General features: G+C 35.8%; 1 protein-coding gene across 3 annotated transcripts in view; it reads right to left on the minus strand.

Moving 5' to 3' along the window:
- ARHGAP5 (Rho GTPase activating protein 5) overlaps positions 1 to 20135 on the minus strand; it is a 46979-nt gene that overhangs the window by 7499 nt on the left and 19345 nt on the right. Inside the window, exons 3-6 of one of the 3 annotated variants that reach the window (XM_009646700.2) lie at positions 19131 to 19278; positions 6757 to 6834; positions 5456 to 5587; positions 3657 to 3762 (exon numbers count right to left, since the gene is read on the minus strand). In XM_009646700.2, the coding sequence (XP_009644995.1) occupies positions 3657 to 3762; positions 5456 to 5587; positions 6757 to 6834; positions 19131 to 19278 (464 nt within the window). Of the gene's footprint in view, positions 1 to 3656; positions 3763 to 5455; positions 5588 to 6751; positions 6835 to 15146; positions 15218 to 18184; positions 18324 to 19130; positions 19279 to 20135 lie in introns of those variants that run through there. The other 2 variants (XR_004842994.1, XM_035901995.1) reach the window with 2 other exon arrangements.

Below are 20135 nucleotides of genomic sequence, written 5' to 3' on the forward strand. Positions count from 1 at the left end.
TGTGTATAAATTCCTCCTAAACAATACTCTAGAGATAGAGCAATGAGCGAGACTGTCACCAAGAATTAAATAAAATTTAAGTGTAAGACATTGTGATGGGACAATGAATCTGTCAGAGTTTTGAATCAGAACTGCCTGTACCTTTTCCCTAAAATGAGTACAATAAAAAACACCAAAAGGGATTTCAAACTGTATAATAGTGTTTCGTTAGAGAAGAAACTACAAGGTAAGTTATAAAACTGGGGAAAAAATAGCACCTGCTGTGTAATAAAACTGAAACAAACCCCAGATCATCTGTTTTGTAGACTGCTTTTTTCCTGTCATTTTTGCTCTGAATTTAACATCTTTCCAGAGGCTTCTTCAGTTGCATAGGCTAAAATGTATACCCTCCGACATCCTTAAGCACCTCTAGGATTTGATTATGTGTTTGGTCTTCTCATGTACCCTTCCTCCCCCTTGTCATGAGTTCACTGCTTGCTGTCTCTCTCATATTGTTTCTTAAATCTAATCTGATCTAGTTATAGACTGCTGCTGCTGTGGAAAACAGGTGAAATTTCATTCTTCCCATCTTCTCCCTCTCCACCAACTTTCTGGCATCAGACCACAGGGTGGCCACAGGGTCTATGAGGTCAGCTAGTGTATTCTGCAGAAAATTAGATTTCCCCTATTTCTGTTTTCCTTTAGAACCTGCTGCAGCTGAATAATCATTAGATCCAACAAATAAAGCAATGGGAACCTACGGCTAAAAGTGAAAAAAGGGGAAGAGCCATTGCACCTCTCTCCCGGTTGCAGCTCACAATAAGATTAAACATAACGAACAATCAATTTTATTCTCTCCCGTCTTTAAACTTTACCTCTGTCCTTTCTAAGGTAAACAAAAATCTACCAACCCGTATGCCGTCTCCTACCAAACTTTCCCAAACTACTTCAGAAACTTCTTGTAAGTGCTTAGCAAAGGTCTATTCACCTTCTTTTTTGTTCATTCAAAAGGAAAAACGAAAATCTGCTTCTCTTGATCCCGCCACCTTCAGGAACTTGAGGCTGTAAACCTGCTCTATGATCAGACTTTAAAAGCTGTACACATGTTCTCCCCAGACTTCAGAAGCATATTATGCCGTGTTAGCCCTTATGTATAATGGGAGTCATTATCAAGAACAAACACAAAACACAACCAGTATCAAAAAAGCCAATGTCAACCCAACACTGTCCTGTTTCAACTCCGTCTTTAAAACTCACTTCTGCTTACAGTTATTCAACCACAATTAGGTAGCTGGTACGCTCTGAAAGGTGCTTATCACACTAAATAAAACTTCATCTCACTGTTGCCATTTATTACATTTTCATAGTTATTGGCCTCTCGTACTTCAATAGCAAACTCATCTGGATAGTACTTGTATTTTTTGTTTCAATAACCAAGTCCTATGCTTGTGGACACACCAAAATAATATCAATCACCAACCACTATTAACAATACAACAGCACATCTCTTACTCTAATCACATATGATGTAAAAACTAAGCTTTAAAACATCAGTTTGTGAAGAGAACTCTTCCGTCATGTAGAATAGTGTTTTACCTCATTTAACAATTCATTTGATGAAAATTTCCATTTTAATTATATACTAGCAGTAATTTACCACAAATTAATCTCTCAAAAATAAATACTGATGGTAAAGAATTTAGTTACAAGTTCCTTTTAAGATCCTGGATCCACCTATATCTACCTCTATGTATATGCAATTGCTTACGCTCAGAAGTTTCTGCAATGGGAAAATTGATCCATGTCCCTGCAAAGGAAAATGCGTAACTCTATAAAGCTTTAGCAAAGTCATATTTGTGATGGAGAGAAGTGTAAAAGTAGGTGACTAAAATCTGAAGTTTCTCATACATTCGGTGGAAAGACTCCTTCCCAGCTGCAATAGAGAGCATTTACATTCTCTCTTTTGACTAAATAGGGAAGTTAAAAGGTCTCATTTTTGCTCCCATATTACATGCCCAGTAAGACTGTTACAAACACCTGCAAAAACACAAACACACGCACTAGTCCGGAACAATTTAACAACTTAAATGTCATGAAAAGCTTATTGGTGTATATATACAAAATTGTCTGGCTAGAAAGCACCATTGCAGAGAAGGACCTGAAAGTCCTGGTGGACAACAAATTGAACACGAGCCAGCAACGTGCCCCTGTGGCAAAGAAGGCCAACAGCATCCTAGGCTGCATTAGGAGTGCTGTCAGCAGGTCTAGGGAGGTGATCTTTCCCTTCTACTCAGCACTGCAAAGGCCACATCTGGAGTATGGGACTCGGCTCTCCAGTGCAACAGACACATGGACATACTGGAGCAAGCCCAGTGAAGGGACACAAAGATCATTAAAGGGACTGAGGATGTCTCAAATGAGGAAAGGCTGAGAAAGTTGGGACTTGAAAAAGCTCAGGGGAAGTCTTATCATTGGTTGTAAATATCCAACAGGATGGTGTAAAAAAGATGGATTGAGACTCCTCTGAGTGGTGTCCAATGACAGGACAAAAAGCAACAGGCACAAACACTCACAGGAAATTCTGTCTGAGCATAAGAAAACTTTTTTTTTTTTTTCCTCTTCTCACTGTGAGGCTGACTGAGCACTAGCACAGGTTGCCCAGAGTGATTGCGGAGTCTCCCTCCCTGGAAATACTGAAAACCCAACCACACACAGTCCTGAGCAATCTGTTCTGGTTGACTCTGTTGAAACAACGGGGTTGGACTAAAGAATCTCCAAAGTTCCCTTTACAACCTCAAGGATTCTGTGATTCTGTCTAAAAACGTGGAGAAAAATATCACAAGCTAAGATTTAAATGACTGATTACTGGTTAACAATGTTTTTTGTTAAAAAAAAAAAAAGGTTATTTTAGCTTTGGTAATATTTATTCTATTTTTTTAATAATGTAGTTAATATGATTCAGTGGATTTCAGAGAATAATCCCATTTTAGCTGAAAAAGAAACACGAGTAAACTGGTCTTTTTCTTCCTGTGTACATAAGGGGTCAGATTATGAGGTAGCATACATCTACTAATATCAGATTATTTTAGTAATGTAATTTTTAAAGACAAAACCATTAAATTTCCATGCAAGAGGCAAGATTTAGGAAGCAACTGTAACCAATTTACTGTTACTTGTAGCTTTGTTCTACATTTTACTTATTCAGCAGGGGTTTTGGGTGCTACATTTTAGATTGTGACTGAAGCTAGCCCTCCTTTAAGGGGTATGTTTACGCCAAATGACTTTCAGGTCCCTTAAAACCTACATTTGTCTATAATTTGAATAGCTACTTCCTGAAAAGAAAGGAGGGGGAAAAAAAAAAAAAAAAAAAAGAAAAAAAAAGAGAACTGTAACTGGTGCATAGTTATTCTTCAAGCTTTTTTGTTGTGGACCAATCATTCTTACAACTTTATCATAGCAATGATGCCAGACATTTATACGTCAACAGACCCCAGAACAGAACATACAAACCTTTTCTGATCAGCCTCTAACTCCTAATTTCATTTTCCGCATTTATACTAACAGATGAGCAATGCAGCATGAAATTTTCAAGTCTAGTAGTCAATTCATTGTTACTAACACAATATTTTTGCAATTGTTACAACAAACAAGATTTTAGTAAAAAAAAAATACTAAACCTGTTTAGATGCGTTATTACATATTTGAAGACATCATAGTTCACTGGGTGGAATTTCTTCACAATTTCTTTTAATTCGTGTAACCGTTCTGTCTTATCCAAGATTTCTATAGAAATAAGTGACATTTTGTGATACATCTAGAAAGACATGCCGAATAAAGTGTTGCTAAGTCTTTTTCCTAGTATAATGTAAGATACCCACAGAAAAAAATCAAGTGAGGAATTTTATCAAATATTTTATATCTGCATATATTATTGCACAGAATAACTTTTTTTATTACAGAGGTAACAATCTAAACACAAAAATATTTTTCTGTATTTAAGCAGAATTACTTATCTGTTTAACAGCAAGGAATCACATGATTAGCTCATTGTTGGCTTGTAGAATGATAACCAACACTGTGACAGGGTCATTTCTCATTAGATTTTCCTTTGCTTGCAAAATGTTGTGACTGGGATATATCTCTAAGATTTCTTTGGACTGAAGTTTTATAAAGATTTGGGGGAAGGAAGACATTCACATGAACTTAGAATATCTTAAGCTTATCAGTTATTCAAATAATTAAGAAAATTATGAATGAGCCTGGTGCAGCTATTTTAAATATACTGTTTAAAGGAGAAGAAGGATTTTCACAGGCCCAAAGGACATTATTTATGCTTCAGAGATGAAATAAGCAAAACGTAAGAAAGGACTGTGGAATAAAATAACAATTTTTTTTAAAAAAAAGCCAACCAATGCTGCTGCTAAAACACTTGTGGAAAATACCACTGAAGTATTGTAGAACCATACATTCTGCAGAATATACTTCTATTCCATGATGAAATCCAAGCTCACCTCTATTACTTGACTGCATTGCTAAAAAGAAATTTGATGTACCCTAGTACCACAGAAATAGTGTTAAATATGGTCAAATATATCCCAGATAGAAATTAAAGCAGTATTAATGGCATTTTAAAACAGTAAGGCCATTTATATTCTAATTTAAGTGATATACTTTTAAGAAAAAAATAAACCCTAAATAGTTACATTAAACAAACCTGAAAAGTACAGCAGACATACCACAAATAGGTATCTTCCAATATTGTCCAAAAATACAAAATTTCTAATGGACTATATATTAATCACGTCCAGGCCCAAGGCTTAGGTTTACATGAGTATTTTCATGTTTTGAACAAAAAAGCATTAAGAATACTGTATGTCACAGTTGTATCCTGCAAAAATGCATAGCAGTCTTTTTCTGAAAGAGTTTGCTGCCACTATAGGAGAGAGACTCTTTAAAAAAAGTAAGAGAACCATTTACTCATTTCACTTGGAAGTGTCTGAAAAATGTTTGCAAGGCAAACAAAATTAAGCATTTCATCTTATAAAGATTTCAAAAAGAATTTGAAAAACATCTAAAAGGGAATTACCATAATATTCCATAGATGTGTCTGATTTCTAAAGCCTACTTTGAATTTAAGACTTTATGAATTCAAGTGGTTTTCCCCCTGTTAACAACTGCAATACAGTTACAAAAGCTTTCATTGTATGCAGCACTAACCCAGAATGGAAAAAAAAAAAAGTAGATTTCTCTGATTAAATTTTCTAGGAAAAGGGGAAATAATAAGCCACAACTCAATTTAGAAAAAATATTACATTTATTTCATCATATAGTTCTGTTCATTTTAAAGAATATAAAAAAAAGTACGTTTAAGCAATTTAAAAAAAGTATTTCCTTTCAACTTACAATTAACTAAAAACGGCAATAAGGGCAATCAATATAACATAATTAGGTCAAGACAAGATAGTTTATTACTTACTTGATGTTTCTAACAACTCTTGATGCAAAGAGTAAGGAATTAATGGATCTGGCAGATCTGCAAAAAAAGCTTTAAGAGCCCCAGCCACTGCATTTACCGTTACTCCCATAGACTCTAGACTGATATTATGATCTGTAAGACAAAATTAAACAGCAGTATAAGTGAAAACTACAGCTATCATTCCTCATAGTATTTATGAAAACAAGCATTTATTCAAAACACTGAAAATGAATGTTGCCAAACATTTGTTAAAAATGCACTGAAAGGTGAAACAATTAAGCTGCCATCACTCTGACCAATATGAAACCAAATATAAGAAAAACTGACAGTATAAGAAAACAGTAGATCAGAAAAATAAAATTGTCTAGTTCTCCATGCAGACTTAAGTGCTTTTCTGTTTGCCACTGACTGGCTTCTGATCAATCAATTTTGTCCAATAATAAGTTTTAAATTCTGTTTCCCAAAATTTTTTTAGAAACTGATATATCAATTCGCAGAATTCATGTGGTGGTTTTCACGTCACCACATGAAGCCTTTTAAAAAAGGACAGCAAAACATACCAGTGACCACACATGGACAAATCTAGTATTATACTCAGATTATCTGAAACAGCATAGTGAGGCATTAAAAAATAGTACATTTATTTTCCTTATCATCTAGGAGAAATTTCACTATTTTTCACAGGCTCAACAACATGATTAATATCCAAGAACTTTTAAAAGAAGTGTTTTCATTTTGAAATATCAACTAAGATCATAAATTAAATGAGAAAACAGAAGGAAAAAAATAATGCTGACTCTCTCTTTTAACACATCAAAGTGAAAAGCATAATCTACCAATCATATTCCAGTATATTCTAGCATGAAAAAGGTTGTTAGAAATTTATTATCAAGATTTAACTGTTATTCTATATAATTCAAGAGAGCTTTCAATAAAATAAGTATCAAGAAGTACTACATTTCAAGGGGATAAGGGGGAGAAATGAATGCCTTAATGCCTAGGATTGATGAACACAAGGAGCAGCTAGGACTGCATTTAAACTCTTTTAAACACTAGAATACCACCTAGAAATTATTTTAACAGCACTTAAAACTATTTGTAACAAGATTCTATCTTATCTTTGGCTTATACCCTGCTTCATTGGTAATAACCTGGACTATACCAATACAAGTTACCAGAACATTATCTACTCAGTGCTATTGAAGTCAGTTTGAAAACGCAACCCTTTTATAGTGCACTGTGAGAAATCCATAGAGAATTCAAGTTCTGTTTTGGCTTTAAATAATAAAATCTGTCATTACCTTGATCAAACTGTTTCTGAATGTTGTCTTGATCTGTTTTATTCCCACTAACACGGTACAGGCCTTCAGTACATAATCCTTAGAAGGGGAGGAAAAAAAAAAATATTCAAAACCAAGCGTATATACTAGAGAGCAAAACAGAGCCAGTCATAATTATGAATTCAAACATCAAAAGTAGGAATAGGAAACTTCAGTGCCTAAAAAGTAACATGTCAACCATTATAGTGATATGGACTACTAAACCACAAAATACCAGCTGTCTATCAGGTTCACTATTCCATTCAGTGAGTCAGAGAAAATCACACTGTAGGGTAACAAGAACCTGACTGCAGGCAGTTATGGAATAATTTATCCAAAATTATTTTCTTCCTGATCTCTAAGAGACTGTTGTTACTTCCACTTTTTTTTTTTTAATCATCAAAAGTATCAATTCTGGGGTTTGGTACCCACAGAATTTACATTTTTAAAAACTGTCTTCACAATTTGGGCTTAACAACTTTGGATGGCAGGTAATAACACACCAATAAAATATTCTGCAGAAAAATCAAGCATTTGTAATTGATTCCTGATTTTTTAATTTCATGGTGTAACACACTCCTGTACAAGACAAGGACTTAATCTTCTAACATACCTTCCCTTTTATGATTTATATTTTACAAACTTTGCATCCATTTCTCCTCACTTCTTTGCAAAGGTAAATTATCATGTCATTTACAAGTCTTTCTTTAAGGGGTGGGGGAAGAAGGGAGAGGGAGAAGGGTGTTAGGAAGCAGAGGTTCTCCAGGCTTCTCGTTATTACTTTGTTTTACTATGCGTTATGGAGTCGTCATAATTACAGCAGCCATTCTAGGTAAACAACATAAAAAAAATACACCTTTATTATGCACACGCAACTTGCTCACTCCACTCCAGTGATTATGCTTCCTATCGCACTGCTATCTTTTTTGCCCACAGCTACTCACTGAAAGAAAGTGTCCGTCCTGCTCATCACACCATTACTCAAGATCTTTTTCTTTGTTAATTTAAAAGCTTTTAAGGAATACAAGCAGTTTATAATTCCATAATTCTCCAAGTTACCTTTATGGGCGCAAAATTATCGATATGCTAGATCTCCATTAGAGTACGTGGTTCTCTTTAAAAATTCACAAATTTTAGAGCTTTGTGAAATCTCTCTGCTTTTTACCATCACAGCCCAGTAACTGAATGCATTTTAGATTATCAGATCAATACATAACTTCTCTGTCACACCACAGTCACTGAGTGTGCCTTTTAAATTACCAAGAAATACAAGGAATCCTGTTACAATGCTCTAAGTACAGAAAGCACTTAACTGCTTGATACTGTTGGGAAATTTATACCAATTAACTTGATACCAACTCTTTTAACTCAATTTTTCCTTCTTAATGCCTCAACAATTCACATGTCTCTTTACTGGCTGCATCAATGCTATTTTAAGTAAGCTTTGCTTAAATAAACTTTTATAGCTACCATTTAGCTTTCCAAGTCTGTTGCCAAGAGTTTTCTCTTGTAAATATATTATCTAAACATTCCTCTCAAAAAAACCGAGCCTCTTTCACTGATGCCCTCAAAAAGCACCAGGAGGTTTAATTTGGTAGCACTGGGCAAAAAGTGATTTCAAAGATTCAATGGCTTCCACAGCTGGAAGGAGTTTCAAACCTGTCTTCAAAAGAACGCCCTGAATGTGCTACACACTACCACAGACAGAAACACTTTGCATTCCTCTTCCAGAAGTTGTAAATAAAGAAATACAAAAAGTCACTGGTAGATAAGAACAAGCTAGGATCCTATTCTCTTTGTTTAGTATGGGAGAATTCTCAGTTGGAGACCCCACAGCCCCAGGGTATTCTGTGTTTTATCCAACTACTACTGAATTTCTTTCTGCACAAAAGGAACTGAACGTGCTGCAATAGCATATTCTGAGAAGTTGGATCCAGCCATTGTTTAGTGTTTAAACCTTGAATACTTGAACTGGGGTGCTCTGGAGATAGAGATTCTCTGCTGCAGTATCTGGGCTTTTTTTTTTCCTTCCTGTTTCATCGCGTAGCAGACACGTCTTTGCTCAGACCAGTACAACTCTGAGAAACATAGAAAGACAATTTACAGCACTTCAGAAAATTTTCAGGTTAAACAAGGAGATGCCTACTGAATTTAGGCATCTTCCAAATATAGCAAAGTGCTGCAATTCTGGATTAAGCTAACTAAAATTGTCTTTTGAATTCCTTGTGCAAAAATAATTTTTCTTGCACGTGTATTCTAGAAAGTAACACTTGATGAAACGGTTGCTCAACTGTCATTATACTGTTTCTCTCAGGCACACAAGGAGACAAGTTAAATCTGTTTGCGTGCACACACACATCTAGAAGTCTGAAAGTATAATGTTTAAGTAACGTTTCAATTCTCTGTTGTTTTTTATTATCCAACCAGGTCTCTGCAATGCTTGTTACATCAAGATCTTCATCAAGTATAAGACACTGTAGTACACTAGTTTTAGCTTTTAAACTTCTCGTGTATCTATAATGTATATCCATACTGAGAGAGAGTGAGCATGCAACATTTATTTTTTCTTGATGGCTTTTTTAAAAATTCAGTTCCTTCATCTGCAAGCCCGTAGATTTTTTCAGAATTCTTATCTATATTCTTATCCTGCTTCCTTTCTGGTCCAGCTGCAATTTTCAAGATATCCTTACTGGACACAATGGCTGTTGTAATATTACACATCAGAATCATCTGATTTATTTGCTTCTCTGTCCTGCTAGCTTTACTACACCTTTAGGTTTAAAGAATTAGATGCTCCTTATTTCAAGTCACAGTAGCCTGTATTGACTTCAGGACAGAGCTCATCTCCTTTGTCTAGACTATTCCTTTCTCAAAGTACCTCCTAGTGCCTAATGAATTCTCTTCTTGTGCCTTCTTTTATGCTACCAGTTGTAATCAGGGTTCCATCCCATCTGACTGGAACTTCACATGGGGTTCAAAGCAAAGAAAATGGGCAAGGTACATCTGCACCTATATGCATATTTAATTGGTAGGACACTTCCATTTTTAGGTAGCAACATACTTCACAACTCTTAGTACCTGCATAGAACATACTAACTTGAGTGCAAGGGCAGACCAAAGTCTACCTGGCACACTATCCCATTTCCACACCAGCTAACTAGTATATGCTTGCGGAGAGAGGTAGGAAAAGTAGGACAAAAGTAGGACCAGCAATTTCTCTGTGGTATATTCTCCAAGCTCCTTGCAGATGGTGGCTTACATAGGCTTTTGCATCAAGTGTTGTAATAGCCACTTGGGGATTTATCCTCCACTAATTCATCCAAACTCCTTTAAGTCATTTACTTGTGGTCTGTAACAACCACCCATGGCAAATGCAGTTCTGTAATTCAGGAACGTACATCATGAAAGCACATGGGGTTTATGCTCAGTACCTGAAGATTTCATGAAATCTCTGTTCTTGATTAACAGGGGGCAATAACTTCTCTACTCTTTCCTAGCACCAGTTTTTAAAATTTGTATCATTTCCCTTCCTCAGAAATTTTCTAAGCTAATCAATTCAGTCCCTCTTTATCCAAGAGTTACTATTATTGTCACATGCAGCACCTTTTCCAATTCTTTTCTACTCTTAAGACAGACTGACCCAAATTGTAACCTGTATTCAAACCGTGTGCATACCATGGAATTACATAATAGCACAATTTTTCCCTGTATCACTCACTCTCATAATTCTTTTAATTCTTTTTGCTTGCTTGATAGCAAGTACTGAGAGTTGAAGTTTTCAGACAGCTCTGATGATTTTGAAGCCTTTTCCCGAGTGACAACAGCTATATTAATATTTAGCCTGCTGAGAAGTCACACAGTATCTGCCAACTTGACATTCGTAGCCAGGTTCCACCATCACTGTTCTGTCTACATTTCTGAGTACATGCCACCTAATCACAGCAAGTCTGTATCTCCCCAGTTTAATTCCTTCCCCTACAGCGACCAATCAAACTTTTCAGGAATCACTCTCTACTACAATAGCTGAGACTATCATTCCCACACTTACTTTTGTGAATTTTGTGATCTATATCACTCTATAATTTTATTCCACACATTGACCTCTTCTCATCCCCTATGCTAGTACACAAGACTAAAGGAACCGCCACCTTACTGATCCAGAATGGCAATTTCTATATACACCTAGAATATATGTAATTACAGAGCAAAGAATCCAAATTCTTTTCAAGTAGGAAGAGTCTAGCACTAAATTTACTTACATAAAATACATTTAGAAGTCTACATTTAACATATTCTTATCTGTGCATATCAACAATGGCATTTAAATATCCATGACATTCAATTCACACACTGACAACCAGAACCAAAAATAAGTCTTACTGCTTCTTTTAATAATTTATATAATACTGAAATGTTCAGTAAAAAGTAAGCAGTGTAAGAAAATAAGCAGTACTTTTAGAAAGGCTCAAAAAATAGGAAGCTCTCATCCAATGCTGAATTAACATTTCTATAATTAACATTAACCAATTATTAAACTTAATATGACATGACAAACATGCCTAGGAAAAGGTAGGTGCATTCTTTACTTCATTAAAAATGGGTAACATCTGAAGATTCCAGACATAGTAGCTGTTTGGCCACTTTGGGCCTGGAGAAAACTACAGGAGTAAGAGGAACAGAGTAAGTCCCGTAAGTACTCTGCAAAAGATACTGACATCTTGGTCCTATCTGCATTGTTTAGGAATTCTTTATATAATTCCCATGATGTTTCCTTTGAAGAGATACCTTAATTAGCAATACAGCTCAAGTGCACACCATGTGTTTATGAATATTTCAAAACATATTTGTTTACAGTTTTCAGTGATTCTCACACACTAATAAATTAACGCATGTGCTCCTCCTCCATCCGTCTGGTAGTCAGTCTTCCATTAGGAGAAACAACTGATGCCTGTTTTCCCCTACTCTCGAGTGTGGACAGGGTTTCCTCCCTGTTGAATAATATCAAAGTTGCAAACCACAAACTGGTGTACAGTTTCCTAAATACCGAAACCTATTCTATGTCAATTTTGAAGTGATCACAGAAGAGATTCTCAGGAGGTTATCCAGTCCAGCCTTCTGCTCAAACATGGATCAAAGCTGAATTCAGATTGTTTTGCTTATCTAAATCTAATCTTTAATATCTCCAAAGACAGAGAGCCCACAATCTCTTTGGGCACCTCAATCAGCGCTTAAATAATCCTCAGAGCAAGATTTTTTCCTTTCTTTCTAGTTGGAACCTTGCATTTCAATAATCATTGTCTCTAATCCTTCTGCCATGTACTTCAGTACTTTAGCCCGGCTGCACCTTCTCAGTAACCTTCTCATAGGTATGGGAAGCCACTTTTGCGTATCTCTTCAGCCTTTCCCTCTCCAAGCTGAACAAACCCAGAGGTCAGGAGCCCCAGCCCCTGACCCTCTTCTGCTAGACTCTATCAAGTTTGTCAACACCCTTCTTGCAGTATTTCAGATGAGGTGTAACAAGTGCAGAGTAAAAAACAAATGATCACTTCCGTTGCTGTAGTGCCTACCCTTCTGTTGGGACAGTCCAACACAGAAGGCAGTGTCAGAAGGCTGCACACATGCTTAGCCTATTCTCCACCACAACCCCCAGATCTTTTTCAGCAGCATTGCTATCCAGCCAGTCAAGTCCTGAGCATGTATCTCTGCAGGGGTGTAGTCCTTGCAATTCTAGTTGCAGGACTTGGCACTTGTCCTCGCTGAGTTCCATCAGGTTCCTGTTGTCCCATTCCTCCAGCTTGTCTGCATTCCCCTGAACAGAAGCCCTGGCCTTGAATGTATTAACCACACCACCTACTCTAGGATCACTCACAAACTTCATGAGGGTACAAAATGTACTGCAGGGCTATTTAAGTATATTGTTACTGTATCTATCCAGAATCAAGAGTAACAGAATCATGGCCTATGCGTTCTTTTGCTAAACTTACAGTTCCATGGGCAGTTGAGTCAACTTAACTCATCATTATGACTGAAAAAGATGGTCTAACTCCTTGCCTCATCAATCACTGCTTCTGTCCTTCCCTCACTCCTAGCTGCATAGTCCTGCTCCCTGCCTTGCACTTGTTTTGACACGTATTTGACCCTTAACTTACCAGCTGTAATACTAAACAGCAGGACATTGACCAGTTTTACTGATGTAGCTTTCCAAGACTGTGAACTCCACTGATTCAGGGATGTCTGACAAGCACCCAAAATGAAAAGTGGCAGAAACATATAGCATGAGAGGATCTTACTGGTTGTTAGACTGTTTCTTATGAAACTACCCCAAGAACACTGGGTCTCATACACCAGGCCAAAGGGGATGGCCACTTGTCCCTTTCTGTTCTCTCTTGTCCAACAGAACAGACTCCTAAAAGCCTCTAGCTCTCCTAAGCCCTTTGAATAAAAGGGGAGATAATCCATCTTGAATTTCTGGATTTTGCAGCCACTATGAATACATTTCAATGATTTACCAGCCTTTTTACCTCAAGTGGCACTGCAGGCTCATTTTCTTTTCCTATTTCTACCCAATCCTCATTCTCTGGAGACCAACTTTACATTATCTACACTTTCAATGTCAAAATCTGGCCTCATGGCAGATTCAATGTAAAAGACCTGGGTATAACTTAGGTGAGAGGGAAATTCACAGAAGGTAATATTCTTTTACTCAAATTACCTTTGAAATTGTAAATTTAACAGCAGTACAAAAAGGTATAAATATCAAAAGCAGTAATTATTGTACATATACCGAGTACACAATTTCACCTATAGCTCTCCACAGAGTCAATGTGAGACATTAAATGAGATGTGGCTGTCAAATTCATTCTTCCTTCTTTCTTCCATTCCTTGTTTCACATAAATTGAGCAACTAAATTATTAAAATACATATTATTCTAATTAGCTTCTCTTCCCTCAATTGTTTCATGTAGACTTAACACTACATTAAAGTTATCAGTTTTCTATGAAGTACAGAATCTAAAACTTCTAATCTTGTCAATGAAGTACATGGATACTGATATTCTACACAGTTTTTTTAAAAAAATATTTGAAAACCCAAAGAAAAAAACATATTAAAATACTGCTGTTATTATTAGAGTTGAATATAGTCAAGAGCTATGTTTACTAAATGGCAAAACTGTGCTAATATTCATAATATTAATTCGATGCCTCCTTCCTTGGTAAACAGAATAAAATGTAATTTATACCAAACTTTCTACCAATGCATAATGATGCATACAAAAAATAAATCCAAAACACCAATTAAAAGAATACTGAAATAGTAAAAAACCCTCATATGCTAATAATATCGGTTACCATGAGTAATTTTTGCCCAAATTATTATCAATTTGGGAGAGCTGAAAATAATCAACAACAGTATGTGTTGAATAGCACACAAAGAGTAATTAAAATCAAACTGGTGTCATGTAAAACAGCATAAAAATGTTACTAACAAAACACTGGAGCTACAAACTTGCCATAAACATGTAAACTTTTTACACATAAAAAAATCATTCAATATACATTTTTACATGGTATTGCAAAATAAAAATCAAACCATACCAACATTTTGTTAAAGTTAAACATTAAATCAGCCTTCAGAAATCTGTGTTCCTCTTTCTCAAACAAAACTATCAGTATCAGAATATCCTCCTTATTCCCTACATGATAATTCTTAGAGAAACAGAATTCATGCTATTAATACTGTTAACAAACAGTTTAGCTTCAAAAATTATCTCAGTTCTGCTGCCTACATTTAGAAAAAATGAGTTGTACTAAAAAAAGTAATGGTCTACATTGGACAGATTTTTTTTTTTTTTAATTAGCAGTTCTTTTTTTTTCTAGCACATCTTATCATATCAGAGCACCATTACATCTATACAAAACCAGCCACTACAATCTTGTTAAAAATCAAAACTGCACTCTAGTTTCTCTGCTAAATACATTCCCATAAATCCAGTTTGCAGAAAACCAAAACAGTTAAAAAGTTCATTTCAACTGATGTAACAAAATGCTATTCAGTCCATCAGGAGAAAGCAAGAAAATACACCAGAACAACAATCTTCTTTCGGAAGCCTGTAACTGAAAACTAATGTCAAGAAGTCAATTTAAGTAGCTGCCCTCAAGAGCAAGCTACACACTGATTTGCAAAGAATGTGATGGAGGTAAAAGCATACAAACTTCAACAGCTTATACATTATGCTATGTCACTAGTGACAGAAAAGTGTTTATACAGTTTGTAAAAGGTTACAGATAAGATCACAATATCTTTACCAGAAAATATGTTTTCCTGAAAACATTATACATTTGTATCAAGATGTTTAGTGGATGATAATTCACCAATATCAAGCTACTTACCTGAGATAACAATTCTTTTGATCATCTTGTTCAATGAACCAACAAGAAAAAGCTATGACAAACAACCAAAAGATTACTCATCCTGCTATAATTACAATTAATTCAAAACTGAGCAGCCTGGATAGAGAAAAGGTTTTCCTATAATCATGGACAATGTGTGACTACACAAGCAAAGTTTGTTTACGATATTTACCCAAGCTTTCCTCATTCCTTATCCAGAAATGACAGTGTTATTACATTTAAGATAATCTTACATGGCATTGTACAAAGTTTTTTTTTATCAGTAGCTCCCAACAAGACAAAGTATTACACGCTATTACTGCTTTGTTCTACTAGCATCAGCAACAGTATGCACTGCTGTTGAAATGGAGGTTCTGACACACACTTACTGCTTATTAGGTTTAGATCTGCTCAAGTATTAACCACTTTGCTCTCCCAGTTTCTACTTCCAATACTACCAAAAAGATTCCAAAGAGATTCAAGCCCTAGATTATCTTTCAAAACCAGAAATTAGTTGTCTCCATAAAGCTAAACCAGTTCAGAATAAATCTAAACAGGAACACACAGAAAATACCTACATCTGTAGGCCCTGACTTAGGATCCCTTATCTCTACCAGATCTCCCTTTACCCTGACAGGATCCATATGGCTCCTTGAAAAGAAAATCTGTTGATTTGTAAAAGGCTAGAACTTTTCAGCTCCTGTATTTACTTCAGATTTTCCAAATTGTCTTCTACTGATGCACTTTTTTTTTTTTTTTTTTTTTGGGGGGGGGCGGTGGGGGAAGGATATTCCAGAACAGTACGGTAAAACAAAACTCTGATGGTATTTTCTGCATGTGCTCAATTCTTAAAGGTTTATGGTGGAGTAAGAATCTTCAAAGACACTTTCTGATACTATCTTCTCCTCTAAACATCCAAAACAAAGCAGAGAAAACTGTTTTTCACACTGAGTACTTTCCAGCCTCAGTCACAATTTAGATGAGTGGGTACAAAGTGGGTATTATACCATCTTGTATAATTTCATGAGGCAGTGATAGGGAACATTAAAAATTAAGATTAGCCCCCCAATTTGAGATTAATCGTATCTCTGCAAAAAACCTGCGACCCAGACACAATGCAAATTACATGGGGTAATACAAAGGGAAGGAGCTGAACTCCATGAAAGTACCTTAAAAGGAAAAGCTAAACAAATATGTCCTCTGTAAGTGAAATATACTGATTAGCCTCATTCAAGAAGAGTTGGAGAAGAATGCACTCCTTGATGAAAACACAATGCTAGTAAACACTGGTATTCGGTTCAGTTAGTACTGATAGCAGGCTGACTTGCTCAAAGACAGCTGTGGTATTGGGTGACTCCCCAGGGCTGAGCAGCTGATACAATAGCTTTATCAAATGGGAATGGTACCGCTCTGGACTCCAGCCTGAAGCCAATAGGTCCTGACTTGCCTTCTGCAGACTGATCATCTCCAAAACTGTATTCGTGAAATTTTCTCTCAGACAGTCCCAAAGTCAGTGATGTGAATCTATCTCAGTACAGGATTTTAAGGCAATGCAAGTGAACATCCTCCTCTCTCAAAGGCAACAAACACATTCTAGCAGAACACTGCTGAAACTCATCAAATACCTACAGAATGTTAACTCAATATAAAAATAATACACACCAAAAATAAAACACCCACAGCCAAAAATGGAAGTTGAAAAGAACAACCAAAGCTACTTGTACAGAATCCAGAGTAGGATAAAGGAAACTGTAATACAGATCAAAAGTAGAGGTTTCGTTCCATCTTTACCAGGTGCTTAACAGAAACAGCAGAACAACTACTGTCTTCACAGCCACAAACAAAGCATGGCACAATGTTTGTCCAGCTTACACATATGGCTAGAATTAACATTCTTCAGCTTTCAGTAACTGCACAGCAGCATCCCAGGTTGAACTAACATATACTGAGCCAGCTAAAGGAAAAGCAGTACCTCCTGAGTAACCACTTTCGAGGAGCCCCTCATATTATGAACACATCGGCAGCTTAACTAAATATCTTAGCCTTCAAAGACAGGTCATTAGAGGAATATAAAAGTGTTAAATCTTCTGGGTGCTTAAGTTATTTGATGACTATGAGGAAAAAGAGATAAAGAATCATGTTCCCACACTATTTAGTTCTCTCTCTCACTCCATAAGCTGGTGAAAATCCTTTGACAGAAATACTAGACTTTCTTTCGAAAGTCTACCACAAAGTGAATAGGTATCAGATATTACTTTTAAGCAAATACAATTTTCTTTAGATCTGAATTTATAGTCTTGTTGTTTGAAAGTATTCTTACAAAGTTAAACATGCTCAAAATTAAGATAATACTTTTAGATTCCACAAACTCTTCAAAAAGTCTTTTCATCTTCATTACTGGGGAATGTCTCGTTTATATAGCTATACATAGTAGCTGTATTTAGCCATTTTTAAAGAACACAGATTCAGACAGTGACTCATCCATAAAATTATGGTTTGTTTTGGGGTTTTTTTTTTGATACATGCAATAGCAAACACGAAATATACTTTAGATTGTCTATACCACCCTATTAATCCTTGCATTTCCTCCTCCTTCCCCATTTTTTCCTGGGTGAAATGGGGAAAGCAAAAGCAAGAGGGAGGAAAATACAGCTCTTACCTTTGGACAAGGAATCAATAGGAGGCAAAGGTCAAAGACAGATTTATACTTTTCATCTCTGACTCCCAAAAGATCAGTGCCTGAGGTTTCACCTAATTTTTTTGATTACAATAATGCAGTATGTAAGTCTTCAAAAACAGCTATCAGGCTCGCCACCTGTAGTAGTAGTTCTGGAAACACTACTTTTACAGATGGCAGTAAAACTGAATTTTAGTTTAAGAAAGAAAACCCTTCAATTTTCCTCTTGCTAAAACTGTTACTGTCATCTTACAGCCAAAATCATATTACAGAGCTAAGAAAACGTTGAAAAAAGGTGCTGGTTTACTTTATGCTAAACAATACTGAACTGCAGACACCCACCAAAAGATGGTCCTGCTCACGTTTCAGCTCCAGTCCGTCAGTCTTACACTCTCATTTGCTTCAAATACAGCAATATAGCATTTATGCAACTTCAGAGCAAGCAAGATCTACACACTAACTGAAAACTGGTGCTCGCCATCTTTAAAAACAAAAAAGAAAAAAAACAAAACCCATCCACGGGTCACTCCCAAACCTCAAAACAACTCCCCACTCCCAAATGTAGTCTTCTGTTGGATGAGCAAGATCATCCTTTTGCCTCATGGTCATACAGTAAGTAAATAGGCTGAAAGCAGCAAGAGAGGGGACAAACACACAGCCAGGGAGCCAGGGAGAAAGGAGAGAGATGAAAACCATACTGCAAAATTTCACCCTAGTGCAAACATTTCTATGTTAATATTTTACCTTAAACTGGAATCTGCAAGTTAAACAAATTGCTTAACATTTTTCATAGAGAATTACACAGTATTTAGAAAAGAAATGCTTCAGTCTCTGTACCAAGTTAAAATGTAAAACTAGGTTTGCCAGCAAAATAAAGCAAGCAACCTGACTAATTAAGCCATACCAAGCACCTGTTTTCTGCAAATGGAAAAAGTGGATTTCAGAGTTTTTTAATATATGAAGTAAAACACAGTGGCAAGTGTAAGACTGGAATGCCATTGGCTTACAAGTCATTTGGTATTAGAAAGTGATACCATTTTTTTTTAAATTATAGGAAACAAATGTCAAACTTCAAATGTTTGTCGAAAAGAAATTAAATATTTATGTAAAGACAAAAGACCATCACATATTAAGCATGCGATTTAGAGACATATTCTACTTTTAAATGTGCTTTTTCCATAATTATTTCTAGGATAAAATTCTAGAAGTACTTTAAAACAGAAAATGAGAGGCTTTACTCTTTATGAAAAGTGGGAAAGCCTTTCCTCCAATAATTCTCCTATCTTACCTGTATCTTCAATGAATTGCACACATTTTTCAACAAACAGAGGTATCGGTTTCTCAGGTGTAACCAGATCCTGTAGGGGCATCCCAAAGTAATTACTTTCCCAGTTTCTACGGATTGGAGGATTGAATGTCTTAGTTTTCTTTTTCGGCTACAACAAAACAGAGTTATTTAAGTAATATTCAAGTAATATTTTAACTAACTCATATTGCAACCATTCAGTAAAAACAAACAGATCATATGTCTATCAGACATTAAAATTCCTCTATGGCAAACCGAATAAAAGTAAGTGTACTTTTAAAATAGCATACATTAGATAAAAAGCACTTAAATAACTTACAATGTATCACATTAGGAACAGGGTGACCCAATGCACCAGTAACTGAAATACTATAGGGACAAAACCAAACACACTACTTGTTCAGAGTGCTACAACAAGTCTTTAGACAATAACATTCAGCACCACTCACAAAGGAATCTACATGAATCACATTTGAATCACACCTCTACAGAATTTTCTAGGATAAGACTGTAAAGTGTCATATCACAAAAAAACCTGAGCGTCTTCTGTATGCATCTCACTGAAGTTACTAAATAATCTTTATATTGCAACTATGCTAAAAACTTGATGATAGCAATCAATCTCAGAGTTAGAGTTGTTGCATGATTGCTTCATTACATGCACAGGATTTTAGCCAAAAGGAGGTTTGCACCCAATCAAATCTAGTAAACTGATGACTTTCATATGGAGTTTTCTTGCTTGTTTTGATCCCTTCCCCCCCACCCCACCCCGATAATGACTTTAATCAGTTCAACTGATAAATCACCTTTGGAAGATTACAAGAATTGTATTGTATCAGATACCACATTTAATCTCTGAATGCTGATTAAAATATTCAGAAATGGACATATGAAGTGGTCAATCAGTTGGCTGTACAGTGGCAACTGAATGTGGAAACTGAATTAACATCACCATTAAAAACTAGCATTTTATCTTTAAGTTTATAT

This window comes from Egretta garzetta, unplaced genomic scaffold (assembly GCF_000687185.1).
Source record: "Egretta garzetta isolate BGI_Z169 unplaced genomic scaffold, ASM68718v1 scaffold79, whole genome shotgun sequence".
NCBI lineage: Eukaryota > Metazoa > Chordata > Aves > Pelecaniformes > Ardeidae > Egretta > Egretta garzetta.